At 33.8% G+C, this 18042-nt stretch overlaps 1 protein-coding gene and 1 pseudogene across 1 annotated transcript; both read left to right on the top strand.

Annotated features, from left to right (window-relative positions):
• The first annotated feature begins 418 nt into the window (after positions 1–418).
• Positions 419–7295, top strand: LOC114715746 (uncharacterized protein At2g17340). The gene is made up of 12 exons (XM_028900623.1): positions 419–818; positions 2517–2582; positions 2779–2845; positions 2984–3052; positions 3315–3455; positions 3988–4116; positions 4235–4321; positions 4731–4805; positions 4875–4952; positions 5051–5128; positions 6700–6762; positions 6938–7295. Exons 1-12 carry the CDS (start codon positions 649–651, stop codon positions 7019–7021), a joined length of 1107 nt encoding a protein of 368 aa, XP_028756456.1. The 5' UTR covers positions 419–648; the 3' UTR covers positions 7022–7295.
• A 6243-nt stretch (positions 7296–13538) lies between these two features.
• LOC114715753 (uncharacterized) lies at positions 13539–16712 on the top strand (annotated as a pseudogene).
• Positions 16713–18042: the final 1330 nt, after the last annotated feature.

Genomic DNA, 18042 nt, shown 5'->3' on the forward strand with positions numbered 1-18042 from the left:
AAACGATCGGTTCTTTTTTTTTTTTCCGTATAACTTTAAAAATATACAAATATTAAGTAGAATTTACTTGAGTTCATTTTAAAAATGACCAGAATTGTGCTTAATAAGCTACTTCATGAATTACGAAAAAAGTACAAAGCTTTGAGTTTTTAGTGACAAAACAATGACAATTCTGCCGCTTGGCAAAGCTTTAACTTCCCTGTTTTATTAATTTACGTTTTTCAAAGGCTAAGTATTTGATTATTGGACTAATAAACTAGAAGATATTCAGAGGGTGTTTGGCAAAATCAAAACTAAAGTTTCAGAATCATTTTTTTATAAAACGAGATAATCTCCTCTGTATATTTAAGTAAAAACATTTTTGAAACCTTTCTATCCAAACACCCTCTCTAAGTGTGATTCGCCGTTCTCTGTTCAGTTCACAATTGGCAGAGGCGTTGGGTATCGACCACGCAATACAAAGAATAACAGGGCAGATACTCCAGAAGCCGCAGCTAAAAGCGCAACATCGTTTCGGCTCTGCGGCATCGCGTTTCTTTTGCTTTGGCCTGGAACAAAATTCGAACTTTAATCTCATTTTTACCAGTCGTACATAATTTGATCATCCCCTGTATCACTGTGGAATCACACCATCAACGAGAAACCAATATGGAGAGCGCATCGGAGCTGGTAGAATTCCCATTGTTGTTGACCCCGATCGATTCCAATTACAGAGCCTGCACTATTCCTTACAGATTCCCGTCTGATAATCCACGCAAGCCTACTCCTACCGAGCTGTCTTGGATTGATCTCTTCTATAATTCTATTCCTTCGTTCAAGTACGTTTTTTAGTCATTTTATTTATTTGCCCACTACTTCCCAGAATTGCATGTCACACAAAAGGAAGCACTGCTTGTGTCGAGCGTAATTACTTATTTGCCTAGTTTATGCGACTGGTTCTTGATCGTTTGACTGTTGTGCAACAAAATACTATTTCACATATTTCTTCGTGCATTTTCATATCTGCTCTTATTCTTGGATGGGTTCCATGATCTTTGCATTGATTAGTTTGATTCTCGTTTCCAGTCAAAACCTTTCAGAGCATTGATTGATGTTGAATTTAAACAAATTATATGCTTTATGGAATGAATAACCATCACAAGGCATAAAAGACACCATCTTTCAGCTTTCCAATGGCAGCACGGCTTACTTGTAGAATTTAGTTTCTGTGAAGCAGTCGCCTCTAGTCCCAAATGGCAGCTTTCATTAGGATTTGCAATTGTTACGGTCCCGAATTTTCAGGAAGCTACTTTTGTCGTTCTGCACACCGTCATGACCCGAGTTTTTGTAGTGTCCGTTGGATCTCGGTTGTATTCACAAGCATTTGTCTTTACTTAAATTGTTTCTCCTGTACTGTTTGATATCAAGGCTAGATGCTCTTCTTGTGAGTTATAAGTTGGTACTTAAGTTGTCAATGTCTGCTACAAGGCTAAACACACAAAGATCGTTGTTCTCAAGCCTCAGAAAGCCAGTCCTTCTTTTGAAGATGTAGCTCGGGAATATCATGATTTAAACTTTAGACTAGCAATTTATAAATTTTCCTCGGAAATGGGTTTGGGTTAATTTGATACTATTGCTTGCTACCAGAGGTACTACGAAAGGCTGGTTTTTGTACAGGTATTCGAACGGAGTCCTTGGAAAGCTAGAGCATTTGAATGTTTGGTAATTTCAATGCTGAAAAAGGACCAAAAAGAACATGTAAATATTGAAGTGTTCAACAAATTAATGCTATGGTTTTCAATGTAACTTGTGTGGTTCCAGTATGAGTTTAGACAGCTGAAGGGGTAGGATATATTGGGCTTGTTATGGAATCTCCCTGGACCAATAGAGGAAATATTGAGAGCCATGATGCGGCTCTAATGTTTTAATTCGTTGATTTGTACGGGGTAACGTTACCTAGCATATTAAGACTTTGGCTTTGATGGGTTCTACAGTTGCTAGAATCATTTAGGTTGTAACAAAATGAACTTTTAATGCTGTCTGCCTTAGGATATAGATCGGAGTACCTTTGAGGTAAGAGAATAAAGTTGAGAATATTAATGAAGATGCTATAGTCACAGTTTCATTACATTATAGAATCAATCAGAGAGCAGCTTGCTGTGATAATATGTAAAACTGACCACTCCATTTATCGCTTTTGAACTTTTCTCCTCGAAGGGTAAGGAACACTGTTCTAAGGTCTAATTCTATAACCTTCTGTTTCTCTAGCATAATTAAGAATGCTAAGACATTAAATAAGACTTTACACATTTAAATAGTGGAAACAAGCCAAAATACAACTCATATTCATCAAACACAATGGCTTATAAAGTATTCCTAGATCTGAAGATATCAAAGTAATCAAAGTAGCAGCCAACTAAACCTATGAACCCTAATAGTTATGGCTTAGTAAGGTTAAGAAATATAATGTATTTTTCTAATATACTTATAAAACAATTGTATGTGTTTACATCAGCAATTAATCTAGTATTATACAGGAAGCGTGCAGAGAGTGATACTTCTGTTCCTGACGCTGCTTCCAGAGCTGAAAAATTTGCTCAAAGGTGATCTCTTGCTGCTTTTTTCCTACTTGCATGAAAAGATTTATCGTGTGCGTTTTTTAGTTAGCAACATTGAGATGAGCATGCTTTTGGAAAGTAAGCTTGGATGAAATATTTAGTTCTTAGGTTTGGAGGGTTAACTGATGACAGGATATTTATATGATCTCTTATTCACCTTAAATGCATTTTCTTGTAAAAGGTATGCTGAAATACTTGAAGATTTAAAGAAAGATCCAGAAAGTCATGGTGGGCCTCCAGATTGCATAGTATGTTCTCTGGGTTATTTTGTTTTTTGATTTAGTTTGTCCAAACCCCTGAAATAGCAAAAATGTAAATATATTGGGTGATATATCTAATTTCCTCCCATTTTCTCCCTTTATAATATGGGGCGGGGGATATTCTAGCTTCTCTGCAGACTTCGTGAGCTAGTACTTAGAGAACTGGGATTCAGAGATATCTTCAAGAAAGTCAAGGTAAGTTTCATTCTGAAATTTCCTGTCTTTTATGCTGAAGTAAAGCATCAGGATATCTGTTTTGCACGAGGATAAAGGCACATTGAATGGCATTGTTTCCAAATATGGAAGACTGAAAATGATATCTACTACCATTATTGAAGATTTATTAAAAATGCTGTTATCAATCTTATTAAGAGAGGTGTAAGAATGAGATTTTGACATATATGTTCCTTTTCATTTACCAGTGATTTGTGAATTCTTTCGTGATTATATGTACTAGGATGAAGAGAACGCAAAAGCCATCTCCCTATTTGAGGATGTTGTTCGCCTTAATGATGCAATTGAAGATGAAGGCAAGCGACTTGAGAATCTAGTTAGAGGGATTTTTGCGGGAAACATATTTGATCTTGGCTCTGCTCAGGTTGGTTATTTTTCTTTTACTGCAATGACATCTAGATGAGTCCACATAATTAAAAATGTGGACCACAGTGAACTAAGCCTGCTTCTTGATGTGAGCAGATATTGTTTTGTTAAGCCATGTCTGTTTGTAATATATTTTTCTTTACTCTTTCAAATTAAAAGCCCTATGCCCCCCTGCTTTTGCTTCTGGCTTAGTTCCTCTGGTGGATATTGGCTCCATAGTGTGGCTAATCATCACTCAAATCGATGCTCCTTACCTGCAGTTAATTGGTATTGGCCAGTGTTTTTGGTTAGTTGTTTCTGGTATCACCTTCCTTGAATGATTGAAAGCATAGCCTAAAACTTTTGCTTCGGAAACCAGATATATGGAAAAACATAAATATGTTCTAGTATGTATGTTAGCAATACGGAGGTTATACGTTTACCAGAAAATAATTTGTTTTGCCATATTTTATTTTTATATGCCAGCAATTTGATGATTATAGCAATGCTTAGTTTATGTATCACCTTCATCTTTTTACGATTTCTTGAAGCTTGCAGAGGTTTTCTCTAAAGATGGGATGTCCTTCTTAGCTAGTTGTCAAAATCTTGTCCCTAGACCTTGGGTTATTGATGACCTTGACACTTTCAAAATGAAATGGAGCAAGAAGCCCTGGAAGAAGGCAAGTATAGTGTTTGTGTGTTATATAAGAAACAAAACAATTTTAACATTGGATTTCATCTCTTTTGGCATATTTTATGCTGTAATAGTGTCTTAATCTGTTTATTCTAAAATGACAGGTTATCATATTTGTTGATAACTCTGGTGCAGACATCATTTTGGGTATTTTGCCCTTTGCAAGGGAGCTTCTTCGGCGTGGGAGTGCGGTATGCAGAAATCCATTTCTGTTTTTTATTCCTAAAAAGCACAGTTGACAATGTATTGAAGTTTGAAACAGTTGTAATTCATTTTTTTTCCCTTGGTGAAGAGCTTGAGGATCTGCTGTTCTTGTTATTTTGCTTTTCATTTCACAGGATTCATCAAGAAACTAATTACTGAACCTATATTTGATTTTCAATTGACTATGTAATTAGACCTATGGAATTCTTTGTTCTATTCATAATATGTATTGTTGTTATGACTTTCATGTTTCAGGTGTTTGGTATCTTTTCCTTAAATATTGGTTTAAAATTGAGATTGCTTTTCAATTTTTCATGCGTGGTCGAAAAAGGAAAAAACTTGTTCTTGCACTGCTCCACCTTCAGCAATGTTGATGAGATTCTATTTCGAATTCAGGTTGTATTGGCTGCTAATGACTTACCTTCCATCAATGATGTGACTTACCCTGAGCTAGTTGAAATTATATCCAAGGTAATTGCACATTTGATAAACTTTTGGTATTACTATATAGTTTGCTAAATGTATAATGTTGGTCATCAGCTAAAGGATGAAGAAGGGAGGCTCCAGGGTGTCGATGCTTCAAATCTATTAATTGCTAACTCTGGCAATGATTTGCCGGTAAGAAAATAAGCTGTGTCACATATATATGTATATATTTGTTAGGTCAGTGGCTTGACTGATAATCAATGCTTTTAATGTTTTTCAACTTGTTGCAGGTTATTGATCTTGCGAGGGTATCACAAGAGCTTGCATATCTGGCCAGTGATGCAGATCTTGTCGTCTTGGAAGGGATGGTATGTTTGTCACTGGATATTAGTGGATCATTATAGTCACAATGATCAAGATGCATGCATTGTTGGGCTATGACGGTCAAAACAATGTAGCTAATAAGGAATTAGGATTTCAGCAGGTGGGGTTAAGGATAACAGGACTGTCAAGCATTTTTTGGAATATAATAAATGAGTCTGGTTGGAGGAATATTCTGATGTATCTTTTTGACCCAGAGGAAAGGTTCTAGGCAAAGATTGTGGAAAAAGGGAGAAACAGATTGCCAAAGAAGACTTTCTACATTTGGTTCCTTAGACATCAAACCGAATGATTTTGGACTGTACAATCCATGGAAGCAAGCTTCATAGCTTCTTGAATAGTAGTTCTAATCTTCCATCAGAGTTGGAGACATTGACCCACCTATTGTGGAAGCACAAATTCAATTAACAAAGCAACTTTCTAAGCCAATAAGGTTGGGGGCCCTTGCTTAACAGCTCAAGCTGTTGGGTCAGGTAATAATTCTTGACGTAGAAAAATAGCTAGGTGGATCAAGGGGCTTGATGTTCTAATGATCAATACACCCAGTCTGAATCAAAAAGAAGAAAGAGGGTTTTAGCATGAAGTAATGTCTATAGCAATATACGAGGCTATTATTGTATGTCTTGATCATCCTTTGTCTTCAGTAAACCACAATGAGCCTGCACTTTCCCTCTTCATGCCACTTATAAATAAAAAATGGGAACACACCTGGAGACACTAGAAAAGTCCAGTAAATTTTTTTGGACTTATGAAACTTAGCCAAAACCTGGAAGTGGAGCATATTTGCCTTGCATAACAAATGGGTTCTTAAGGTCTCATACATGTCTATTGTTGGAGAACAAAGAATAGTTTCAAGTCACAAATTATACTATGTTTTGGATCCTTGGGATTTTCGCATGTCAAGGCGGAAATTGTAATTCTAGAGCAGCCAGGGGATCTTTTGATTTAGAGAAACTATTGTCTAATAACTAAGACACTTTGTAATGTTGCTATCTTAAAGTTGAGAATGTTGAAATTTAATTAATGAGAATGAGGTTAGCTTATCATCTCTGTGGGGTTTCACCTTTCTCATTCATTCATACAAAGGGAATTGGAAAATTCTTTCCATATCGTCAACCCCATTAAGCCATTTCACGCCTAAGCTGCTATGCTGTGGCCTTAATTTCCCAAGAATACAGAGTATTCAATCTGCCTTTTCTTTCTTTCTTTCTTCTTCTTCTTCTTCGGATTGGGAAACTGCATAGATCATTAACTGATGGCCCTCCCTCTCCCTTGGGTTTATGCCCTGATCAACTCTTATTTACAGCTACCATCTTTTTCTTTTTCTTTTTTATAACTCAGTATAAGATCAGCATGTGATCTTCATTCTCACAGCTTTTCACTGGGACATCTGACTTTCCCAAGTCTGGTTCCATTATATGGTATATTTACAGGATATGTTACCTGGTATAGGATATGATGGAAACTTGGTAGTTCCTCTTCCACGTTTTTTTAACTGTATTAAGCGATGTCAGTTAAAATGAGTTAGAAGCTGACCTTTTTTTCCCATTTGAGACAGGGTCGTGGAATCGAAACAAATCTTTATGCTCAGTTTAAATGCGATTCGCTCAAGATTGGGATGGTAATGCATTTACCACTTTTAGTTGCTTCTTACTACATGAAAAATTGAACCTTTTTTTTCCTTTTTAAGTGCATGTTTCTCAAGATGTCAGCGAATATGAAGATGAGATCGTACCAATTGGCTTGTTGATGATCTTTCAGAAATGTGATTGGTACCATGAAATTTTAATTTTCAGGTGAAGCACCCAGAGGTTGCCCAATTTCTAGGAGGACGTCTATATGACTGCGTATTCAAATATAACGAAGCATCCAGCTTATAAGGATTAAGCATCACTCTTTATTAATCTGCTAATGCTGCTTATGCGACACATATATTTGTTTAGGGTTTAGTATTTCATTCTGGAATTTGAAACACGCTTGCATTGATTTAGATATCCTGCTGAGTGCATGGCTTGCGTAACGCAGAGACTGTAATATTGCTTTCTCGTATCATCATCACTTGAATCTGTTACCATCTAAACTCTTGAAATTATTCTTCTCCTATGAGGAAATAATTTTGCATTGATGTTTTACTCAGATCATTATTGGTATTAACTTTGTATGAGGTGATGGATTTATATAATACCTATAAAGACGTGTTACATTTCCTATAATATTTTTACTAAAAATGTGTATTAACTATAACTGCTATTTGATAAAATCTTTTACATGTATAACTATTGCAAAAACTATTTTATTTTATTTCACCAAAAAAAAAAAGTAGATTAGGGTAGGACCAAATTGAATGTCAAACCAGCTCTCATATTAAGGATCGGATTTAGTATTGATTAAATATAAGTAAAATTATACTTCTAATCATCTAACTTTATACCATGTTTTAGTTTGGTTCTTTGATTTTATAAAGTAATTCTTTAGTTCTCTAATCCTAACACGGTTAATTTTATGAGTAAAGTAGTATTCAATAGCCTGATGTTATTTTTAAGTTACATCTAATATTCTAATTTTATTTGTGGTGTATTTAATATCTTGATATTATTCTTTTGATGCATACAACCTACCTCTTGGCCTCAGTTTGTAGCCATGATCTTACCATGCAATAATATTGTTGGTTGTGGTGTCCTTTTATTCTTAAATTGTTCAACACTTTAATTTAGTTGTCAATTTGGGTCATTGTTATAGTTGTAAGTGGAGTTTTTCATGTTTTGCCTCATAAACTTTCCCTCAAATTGGCACCCGTCATCCTATATTTGGTTATCTGTCTGAAATTCTCCTATTTTTTCATAAAATATAATTGGTTATTTTATAAAAAAATAATAAAAAGATAAACCATAAAGACCTAATGACGACCATCAAATCCATTTTGCTAATTAATTGATTGTATGATTCAGTTGACTCTGGTCATGCTAGCTAAACGTGATTTAGCCACCAACAAATCCATTTATGAGGAAGCAATGGCGACATGTTACGTGTGTTTCATTTTCAATTTGTCAAAAGTGTATTTATTAATTTAAAATTTGAAAATATTATTATAATGTAGTTTATGTTTGTATTTTTTTTCTTAAAGAAATCAGTTTAATAAACCGAAGATTGTTTGAATAATATATAAATTTAAAGTGTTTTTAATGCATAATTACTAAAAGGATATGCATTTGGTGGTATATAATTTTTAATATTTTGAATAAAAATACATTAAAAATATATAATTTAATATGTTGAATGAAAATATCCCACATGTTTTCAATTTTCTTGGCCAGAAACACTCCTTGAAATTTTTTTATAAGAACCCAGATCACATTCAATGCTGGTGGAAAAAACAGGAAAAAAAAAAAATCAAAACGATTGCATTCAATTGGGCTGAGGTGGGGAAAAAGAACCCAAATGCAAGATTACAGATTCAAGATCCATTGTAAAGAATTAGAAATTCAAATTTCATGACAACAAATTGGACGCCAATAATAAATTTTTTTTTCCAAAAAACTTAATTTGATTGACTAATAAAATCAAATCACGCCAACTACAGAGTTTGGAAACTGATTTTTAATGGTGATTTTTTACGGATATATATGACATTGATATTAATATCAATTTAGACAAAAAAAATTGAAATGTGACAGTTTTTTTTTAAAATTAATATATGTGAAGAGAAGAAATGGTATTATTTAATTTGGAAGTTTCATTAAATAAATATCAAGGGATTTTGTGTTTATGGTGTGTTTACTAAGGAAGTGAGGCTATCGTAGAACTAAAGACACTTTAATTATTACAATATTACAAAAGCCGAATCTTCAGACTGGCCCCCACCTCTCCCAAAAAAAAAAAAGTTAATATATGAAATTGATGGTGTGTTTGAAATTTGAAATCAGATGTACCTTACTCATAACTAATAATAATAATAATATATTTACATATTAATAATAATTAGTAATTAAAGGCACATGTGAGAATATGAATTATGTAATCATGAATGATGATGATAATAGACAATTCATGATAGCTCCATAAATAAAAGCATCGTATAAAAAGTTTTGTTTTATTATACCATTATTTTTTACATATCACATGGGTGCATTGATGCCTATTAACTCACAAAAAAGTGTTTAGTTACCACTTTCAAAAAAAAAAAATTATTTAGGTTAAGAAATTATATCTAGAAACCACTAAAAATGGTTTATTTGCAGGTATCATTTTTTGATAAACAATTCTCTTGACTAAAATGAACTTTCAGAACTTCTTCTCACTTAAAAAAAACTCCCACCTTTGCTAGTCAGCGGGAGTCACCACTGTCATCTACGACTGAGGAGTATTTGACAAAGGATGGTTAAGATGATATTTTATTTATTCATTTATTTATTGCTAATTACATATAATTTTTTATTAGAGATAATTTATTCGAGATACTGTCAGGTACTAAAAATAGACACATCTCCTAGTAAGGTTTTGAACATTAGTTCACCACATTATGAAAATTAATCCATTCTACTAGATTCAACCCCTATAGTTTAAAATGAGATTTGATCTCACTGTCTTTTAGTTCCTAACAATACATATAATTATTGAGCAGCTACATCTTCCTAATAAAATGGTATAAAATAACTATCGAACTTCAAACTTCATGGCATATGAAATCACTTGGACAGCATGGTAAACACTGCTTCTGATTCTAAATATAAAAATTAACTGATTAATTTGAATAGATTAAGAAAATAAATTAAATTAGTTATTTGTAATAAATAAGTGTTGTCTTTCATAAAATATCCTTACTAATTAAGTGTATTAATTAGAACTACCATTATCATAAGGACTACCTTAGGGGAAAAAAAGTATAAATACGAGGGACAAAATAAATTAGGGTCTTATATTTACGACGAAAATAAAAATCAAATAAAATCTTATATTAAGAACAGAAAATAGTATCAACAATTGATTAGTGAATAACCGTGCTATCTTAGTAAGTGACAACTATTTTCATAAACACAAATTTAATTGCAAATTACTATAACAAAATAGTGGACGCTCATACCATTTGAGTTAAAAGGTGGGGAGCAGTAATGTCATTTCACCGAAATATTAAAATCTCATGCAAGAGGATTGGTCTGAAAATTAGCAGTATTTTGGAGATTGATTTGGGATTTTACAATTTTGGAGGTATTTTAATGTCCTTTTCCCTTTGATTTAAACAGATGGACTTTTCTAATCATTCATGCAATGAATCTAATGATTGTCATAATTAATTAAAAAAAAAAGCATTGAAAGCAATGCGTGTACAGCTGCTTTAAAATCAAGTGTAAATAATAAAAAAAAGAAGGAAAGAAACTATTTTATCATTTTGTGGTAACTGTAGAATCAGTTGATTGTCTTAAGCTCTACTCAACTAAATTATATCTTTTTCTTACAAAAAAGGGTAAAATACTCAACAGAAAGATATTTAAAAAAAAAAGGAAATTTTTAAAAAGCGCCCAATTATAAGGGTTGCTTCTGAGCACATCACTGCATAATTTGGGCGTTCATGGCTCCAAAAAGTTCATAAATAAAGAATAATTTTTTATTTTATTCTTTTGGTTTTTGGTTTAAAGGTGACTAAGACATTACACCTCATATGCTTAACAACCACAACACATGCTTCAACTAGCTTTGACCTTTTGTCCCTTCATTTTTTTCTTTTTACTTTTTTTGCATGTATATTTCCAGATATATAATAAAATAATTACTTTTCCGACCCTTTCTAATCCTTCCTCATCGGGGAAAAAAAATCCCCAGACACACTTTAACAAGTGGTCCTAATAATATTTTAAATTTGAGTATAACGTTTACATATTTGTTTGTGTATATATATATATATTCAACTTGATTAAAAAAATCCCTGCACTCATTCTTCGATAAATAAGCTAGTTAATAAAATTTGTATCAATTTTTATTTTTTAAAAAATATTTTTTAAACTATTATTATTAATTACATGTATTAAAAGAAAGTTTTTATCCATAGTTTTTAATAAAAATAATTAAATGTGATGTATTAGGATAATTAATATATGTTTTTATATTGATTTTTTTATAAATTAATTATTTACTTCTTATATTTAAAAAAATATTAATGGATGGGAGATGATGAGAAAATCAAGGGAGGGCTACTTTAATTCATGGAGTGGTGGCTGCTGCTCTTCGCAGATGTCTTAATATTATGAGCTTGTGATCTTATGTTTTACATGGAATCTAAAATAAGTTCACTATTCAATACTTATTAATAATTTATATAAATTCTGCGACGAATTTTAAATATTTTTTATATGTTATGAAAACTCGATACTTGATTATTAAAAAGAATCAAGGGCATGTTTGAATGAAAAAAACATGTTGCTTGGACATCGAAGGCATAAGCAAACAACTTACTACTTCTAATTCAAAATATATAAGAATTAGTCAAAAATTTGATTTAGTTCTAAATATAAGACGTTAATTTATTTTGTCTATCATATTTATTTATTTTTCTCACATAGTAAAAGGTTTTCATTCTAATGTACATGATTAATAAGGATATTTTAGGACAAATTACTTATTTATTATAAGTAACTAACTTAACTAATTTTTTCTTTAAATTTACAAATTAGTTATTTGCCTCTTTTATATTAACAATCTCAGTTAGTATTAATTATTTGATGTATGAAAGGCCTATTTTGTTTGGAATAACTTATAATTAGATTTTTAATCATAATTTATAAAATAAAGATAAATTTTATTTCAATCTATGTAAAATATGTTTATAAGTGTTTTTAATATTATTTCAAACGCGCTCGTATTTTGAGTGACAACGATTGACTGACGGGTGAAGCCTAAAGTATGTTTGGAGATTTTCTATTATCTCCTTATTATATGTTTGGCTTGAGATGGATGTTGAAGAGAGGAGGAGATAGAAAAAATTTTAATAACTCATTCTAACAATAAAAAAAGCGGGCTTATAAAGTTTTAATGAAAAAGACATGAGATAAAACAATAAAAAATTAAATTAAAAATTTTTAATCTTACTTTTCTATTTTTCAAAATCAAAATCATTGAAAAATTTTTTCTTCATCCCTTTTCCACATAGACTACTAGAGGTCATAAAGCCTCTCCCACACGGGAGAGGAATATTTCTATTTAACTTCCTCTCCACTTCTCTCTGTTTATTATTTTTATTACTGAATTAACATCTAAAGGTTAAGATTTAATATTATTATAATATTAAATAATAAAAATACATATAAATAAATTTAATCTATGTTTATAAAAAAATTAACCTACATATGAATAAATATTATCATAATCATGATAAAAATAAAAGAATTATAAAAGAATTTTTAAAAATCTATTGATTATGTATGCATATTAATTTCTAACTGCTTTATATATATATTTTTGTTTAAAATTAATATTATAATAATGCCGTTATAGTGCATTAAGTCTACACTATTAGATATTGGATATTGATTAATGGTAGAGACAGTAAACAGAAGGCAGGCAGTGGAGATGAAACTAAATGGAGACATTCTTCTCTCCTCACACACATTCTAAAATTTAGGATTAATCAACTATTTCTCCTGTTGTTTCTCATGTCAAATTAATATAAGATCTAGATAATTAATTTGTAAAAAAAAAAATTTAGCTAGTTATTTATAAAAAATGTGTTGATTTTTGTTTTGAAATGCACTCTTCAATTATTATTTGTATTTAAACTATCTTTTAATAAAAACTCTTTTACTGAATAATTTAGAAGAAAGAACTATAAATTTAAGAGAAAGAGAGTAACAGCTAAATATTGAAATAAAGTTTTGTTCAATATTTTTTACCTCTCAATTTTAAACAATTATAACTTCTCCTTGTTTTTGAAAAATATTATACCTGGTTTATGAAATAAGTGATTAAGTGTCATATTAAAAACTCTCTCCGATTCGCAAAATATTATGAAAGTAATGACTAATAAAGCTAAAATTTAAATATTTGAAGAAGTCCATATTACATTAATTTTAACATTCAAAAATATTTAAAGGGAAAAATGCTTAAACTCAAACCTAAATCACTTAATTTTACTTCAGACTTACTCAAACCTAGAATTTTTTTTAGCTGGGAAAAATTATTTTTTTAAAATCTATATATATATATATATATATTTTGCCTCTAAATCTATATATGCAAAGACTCTCGGTTTTATTTTAAAAGTTTCTCAAGTTAAAATATTCAAACGTAATCTGTCCTTTTTTCTTTTTTCTTTTTAACACAAGAATAAAATAAGTTAGAGTCCACCTTTTTTTGGTTGAGAAATACAAATTTCGTTGGCTCGTTGTGCGTCCCCCACCTCTGAACAAACGTTTCTATTCCTCCTCCTCCACCTCCTCCTTCACTCTCTCCCCATGTCCCGTCCTCATGCTCTCGTCTTCTCCTCTTCTTCTTCTTCTAGCTCGCACTGACTTCTCTTTCCCTCTCCCTCAATATACACCATATCCCTCTAAGCAACATAATTCTTCATCCACCAGCTGGTGCTTTTACGCTTTCCTCCTTTTGCACCACCCACACTTCACAATTCCCATCTTCACTTCTTGTTTCACCGGCGACGCCCACAAGCTCCGTCGCGTCGGGGTGTGACCCTTTATGGCTAAATGCCCCAAAACGAAACACACTGTCAGCTTGGTGCACTTACCACAAGCTCAACTTCATATGAGAGCCCCGTTCTCACCTTAAATCTAAGAGAACCAGAGAAGCCCAATCTCAACACCAACTCGAACTCCATTTGTGCAATGACTTCCCCGAACTCAACATCCCCTGACCTGCTTCCTTCCGCTGCGGTTGAGGACATCGCCATCAAGGCTGTGAACAAGCGCTACGAAGGCTTGGTCACTGTGCGGACCAAAGCCTTAAAGGGCAAAGGAGCTTGGTACTGGGCGCATTTGGAGCCTATTCTGATTCGGAACGCCGATTCTGGCCTTCCCAAATCCGTCAAGCTCAAATGTTCTTTGTGTGACTCCGTTTTCTCTGCGTCAAACCCGTCCAGAACTGTGCTTCGGAGCACTTGAAGAGGGGAACATGCCCCAATTTCAGCTCTGGCTTGAGACCCAATTCTTCAATTTCGCCTATGCCCATATCTACTGTGGCTTTGCCTAATTCAAATAATCACAACAAAAAGAGAAGCTCTCCTCACATGGCTGTTACCTCTCCTTATCAAAATCACTCCTTAGCGTTGGTTGAGTCCTCTCGATTTTGTAGTGAACTGGGATACTCACCAACCCAACTTAACACGGGGACAAATCAACAGCATTTGATTTTGTCGGGTGGGAAGGAAGACTTATGTGCATTGGCCATGTTTGAAGACAGTGTGAAGAGGCTCAAAAGTCCCAAGACCTCTCCTTGTCCTGCTTTGAGCAGGGAACAGCTTAACTCTGCTCTAGAATTGCTCGCCGATTGGTTTTACGAGTCATATGGGTCTGTGTCTTTATCAACCCTTGAGCACCCCAAGTTTCAGGCCTTTCTGAATCAAGTGGGTTTGCCAACAAATTTGCGTCGTGAGATATCGGGTCCTCGACTTGATGCCAAGTTCAGTGAGGCCGAGACTGAGTCAGAAGCCAAAATACGAGATGCAATGTTTTTCCAAGTAGCTAGCGAAGGCTGGAAGAACAATAATTGGTATAACTTGTGTTGTGGAGGTGAGAATTTGGTTAAGTTTACTGTGAATCTTCCGAATGGAGCTAGTGTGTTCCAAAAGGCTGTCTTTACTGGGGGAGCTGTGTCTCCCAAATACGCAGAGGAAATTTTGTGGGAAACAGTCACGAGTATTAGTGGGAGTTCTGTGCAGAGATGTGCAGGAATTGTAGCAGATAAATATAAGGCCAAAGCGTTAAGGAACTTGGAGATTCAAAATCATTGGATGGTAAATATCCCTTGTCAGCTTCAGGGCTTCATTAGTTTAATCAAGGATATTAACAACGACCTCCCACTTTTCAGGGTTGTCACTGAAAATTGTTTAAAGGTTGCAAATTTTGTAAACAATGAATCCGATGTCAGGAATTGTTTCCTCAAGTTCCGGATGCAGGAGCTTGAGTATTCTGGGTTGCTTCGTGTTCCTTCACCTAAATGTGATCCTCTTAAGAACTTTGCATCTGTATTTCCAATGTTGGAGGACATCTTGAGCTGTGCTAGAGTGATCCAAATGGTTATGTTGGAGAACTCGTTTAAGGCAACATGCATGGAGGATCCGCTAGCAAGGGAAGTTGCTGAAATGGTTCAAAGTGATAGGTTTTGGAATGAATTGGAGGCAGCTTATTCACTTGTAAAACTTATCAAAGGAATTGTTCGTGACATGGAGGTTGAGAGGCCACTGATTGGTCGATGCCTTCCTCTTTGGGAGGAGCTGAGAACCAAAGTGAAGGAGTGGTGTGCAAAAATAGCGTAGTGGAAGGACCTGTAGAGAAAATACTTGAAAAAAGGTTCAGAAAAAATTATCACCCTGCATGGTCAGCTGCATTTATTCTCGACCCGCTCTACTTGATTAAAGATACAAGTGGAAAGTACCTTCCCCCATTCAAATGCTTGACACGTGAACAAGAGAAAGATGTTGATAAGCTATTGACAAGGTTAGCTTCTAAAGAAGAAGCTCATATTGTGTTGATGGAGCTCATGAAGTGGAGGTCAGAAGGGCTGGACCCACTTTATGCTCAAGCTGTTCAGATGAAGCAAAAGGATCCAGTGACCGGGAAGATGAAAGTTGCAAAATCCAAGTAGTAGACTTGTTTGGGAAACTTGCTTAAGTGAGTTTAAATCCCTGGGGAAGATTGCAGTGAGGCTTATTTTTCTCCACGCAACCTCGTGCGGATTGAAAAGCAATTGGTCTTTCATGAGAAAAGTTGCTGGGAACAAGCACTCAAGAATTGCATTGGAAAGAGCTCAGAAAATGATATACATTGCTGGTCATGCCAAACTTGAAAGGCGGGACATATCAAATGAGGAAGAAAAGGATGCAGAAATGTTTTCCATGTCAGGTAGTGAGGATGGCATGCTGGCTGAGGTCTTTGCTGACGCACCCTTAGTGTAATATTCTTTTCTTCTGAACTCCTATAGAATTCTGTAATTCTAGAATTTTTCATATTCTTTCCAGATCCCTTCTATTTATCCATATTTTCTGGTGGAAAAATTTTGGTGACTTGTGATTGAAATGAAACAGAAGGATAGTCGAAGGAGTCTCTAAAGCATGTTGATGACTGAGGCATCACCTTGGGTTTTAATGAATTATCAATCTTTCTTTCATTCGCCATTGTTTTGGGTTATGGTTAGAAAAGAAGGAACCCTTGCTGATTCATTGGCAAAAGAATCTTGGAAGAGAGCGAGAAGAATGTCACACGAATTTTGTGGAATGAATATAAAAAAATTGGCCAAAACGATAAACTGCATTTCAGTTTTTCTGTAAGTGCCTATGGCATAATTTTGAGTTACTATATCTCAAAACCAGAAAAGGTCTACAATGCATAATTTATGATTGGTTGTTAACCTTAACTGTCGTTCCTGTGTTTTTAGCCGTTGAGAGTGCTGTTGGAAACTTGGTATCATGTATGAAAGCAAAACATCCAGATGTTAAAACATGATTGTTGGAGCAAAATTTATTTTATTTATAAAGACGCAATAACTAAGTTGTAAAGATAACATACCTTTTATTTATTTATTTTTTCAAGGGGCTTGGGATTTAACATGATCCTTTCAGATAAGAAGGATGTTAAAATAGTGAATGGCATTTTGTTGATATCTCAGTTGACATGGTTATGACTTCATATGCCATAACACAATAATATATTTTCAAGGCTTTGCCTGTGATGTTAAATTGTGTAAATCAAACTTTCTCACTGTTTGACTACCATGGTCGTAACACCATACACTTGCTGAGTTTGACCAAAGAACCAAAGACGAAGGCCTTACTGCTTTGAGCGGACTGCTTGATTTAGAAGTTCAAGATGCACAGATTCTTTGGCAAAGTAAAGAGTTTGTGCTTGTCAGTTGTCAAGAAGAGCTTATACTAGTAACTATTCCAATTTCTCTTTAATAACAAGAACTGGGTAAATTCTTGGATACTTATGATTGGATGAAGAATTTCACATTCAATTCATCAGTTGTGTCTCCTTGTCATAAAGTTGTTGAAAAATGCCACAAGTCAACATGTATTAAACAAAAATACTATGCAAACCAGTGAATCAGTAACTTGTCATAAATCCACTTTCAAGCACACTCAAACTTCCAAAATGGTACGTGCATGTGATTGCTCTCTCTCCTAGTCTCTTTCTTCTTGAGAGGGCCGTTAATGCATGTGACTGCATATCCTCTTACAAAGTCTCTTTCTGTGTTTCGACAGTTTATGACATTCTCACAACTCCTTTCCTTCTAGTTTCTTTCTTTCATTCTAATTAGAGAAACATTGTTGCAGAGTGGTCCTCATGATGCTTGGCCCTAACTAAAGATCATATGATTTTGGTATTTCAATTTTGAATAACACACATAAAGACACCCATATATATGAAGAGGAGTAAATATCAAGAAACTCATAATATGTAAGATTCTAACTCATGATGGAACAATATCTCACAGATCATGGTGTACTCTTGCCACTAGATGCTGTTTGTTTTCCTGTGGAAGGAAGCTGCGAAGTTTCATAAAAGTAGCATCGGCTCCCAAATTTTGAATGTTACCTTTTTTTTTTTTTGGTTGCAGAGTTGGAGATGCTTGTACTAATAGGGTGGATAACAAACATAAATTTGAAAATTGGTCATGACACATGACCTGGGTCAACCTCGGAAGAACACAAGAAAGAATCTTGGTGGCCAAAGAAGACGCACTT

This window comes from Neltuma alba, unplaced genomic scaffold (assembly GCF_004799145.2).
Source record: "Neltuma alba isolate B1F8T4 unplaced genomic scaffold, ASM479914v2 tig00011610_pilon, whole genome shotgun sequence".
In the NCBI taxonomy this organism is placed as follows: Eukaryota; Viridiplantae; Streptophyta; class Magnoliopsida; order Fabales; family Fabaceae; genus Neltuma; species Neltuma alba.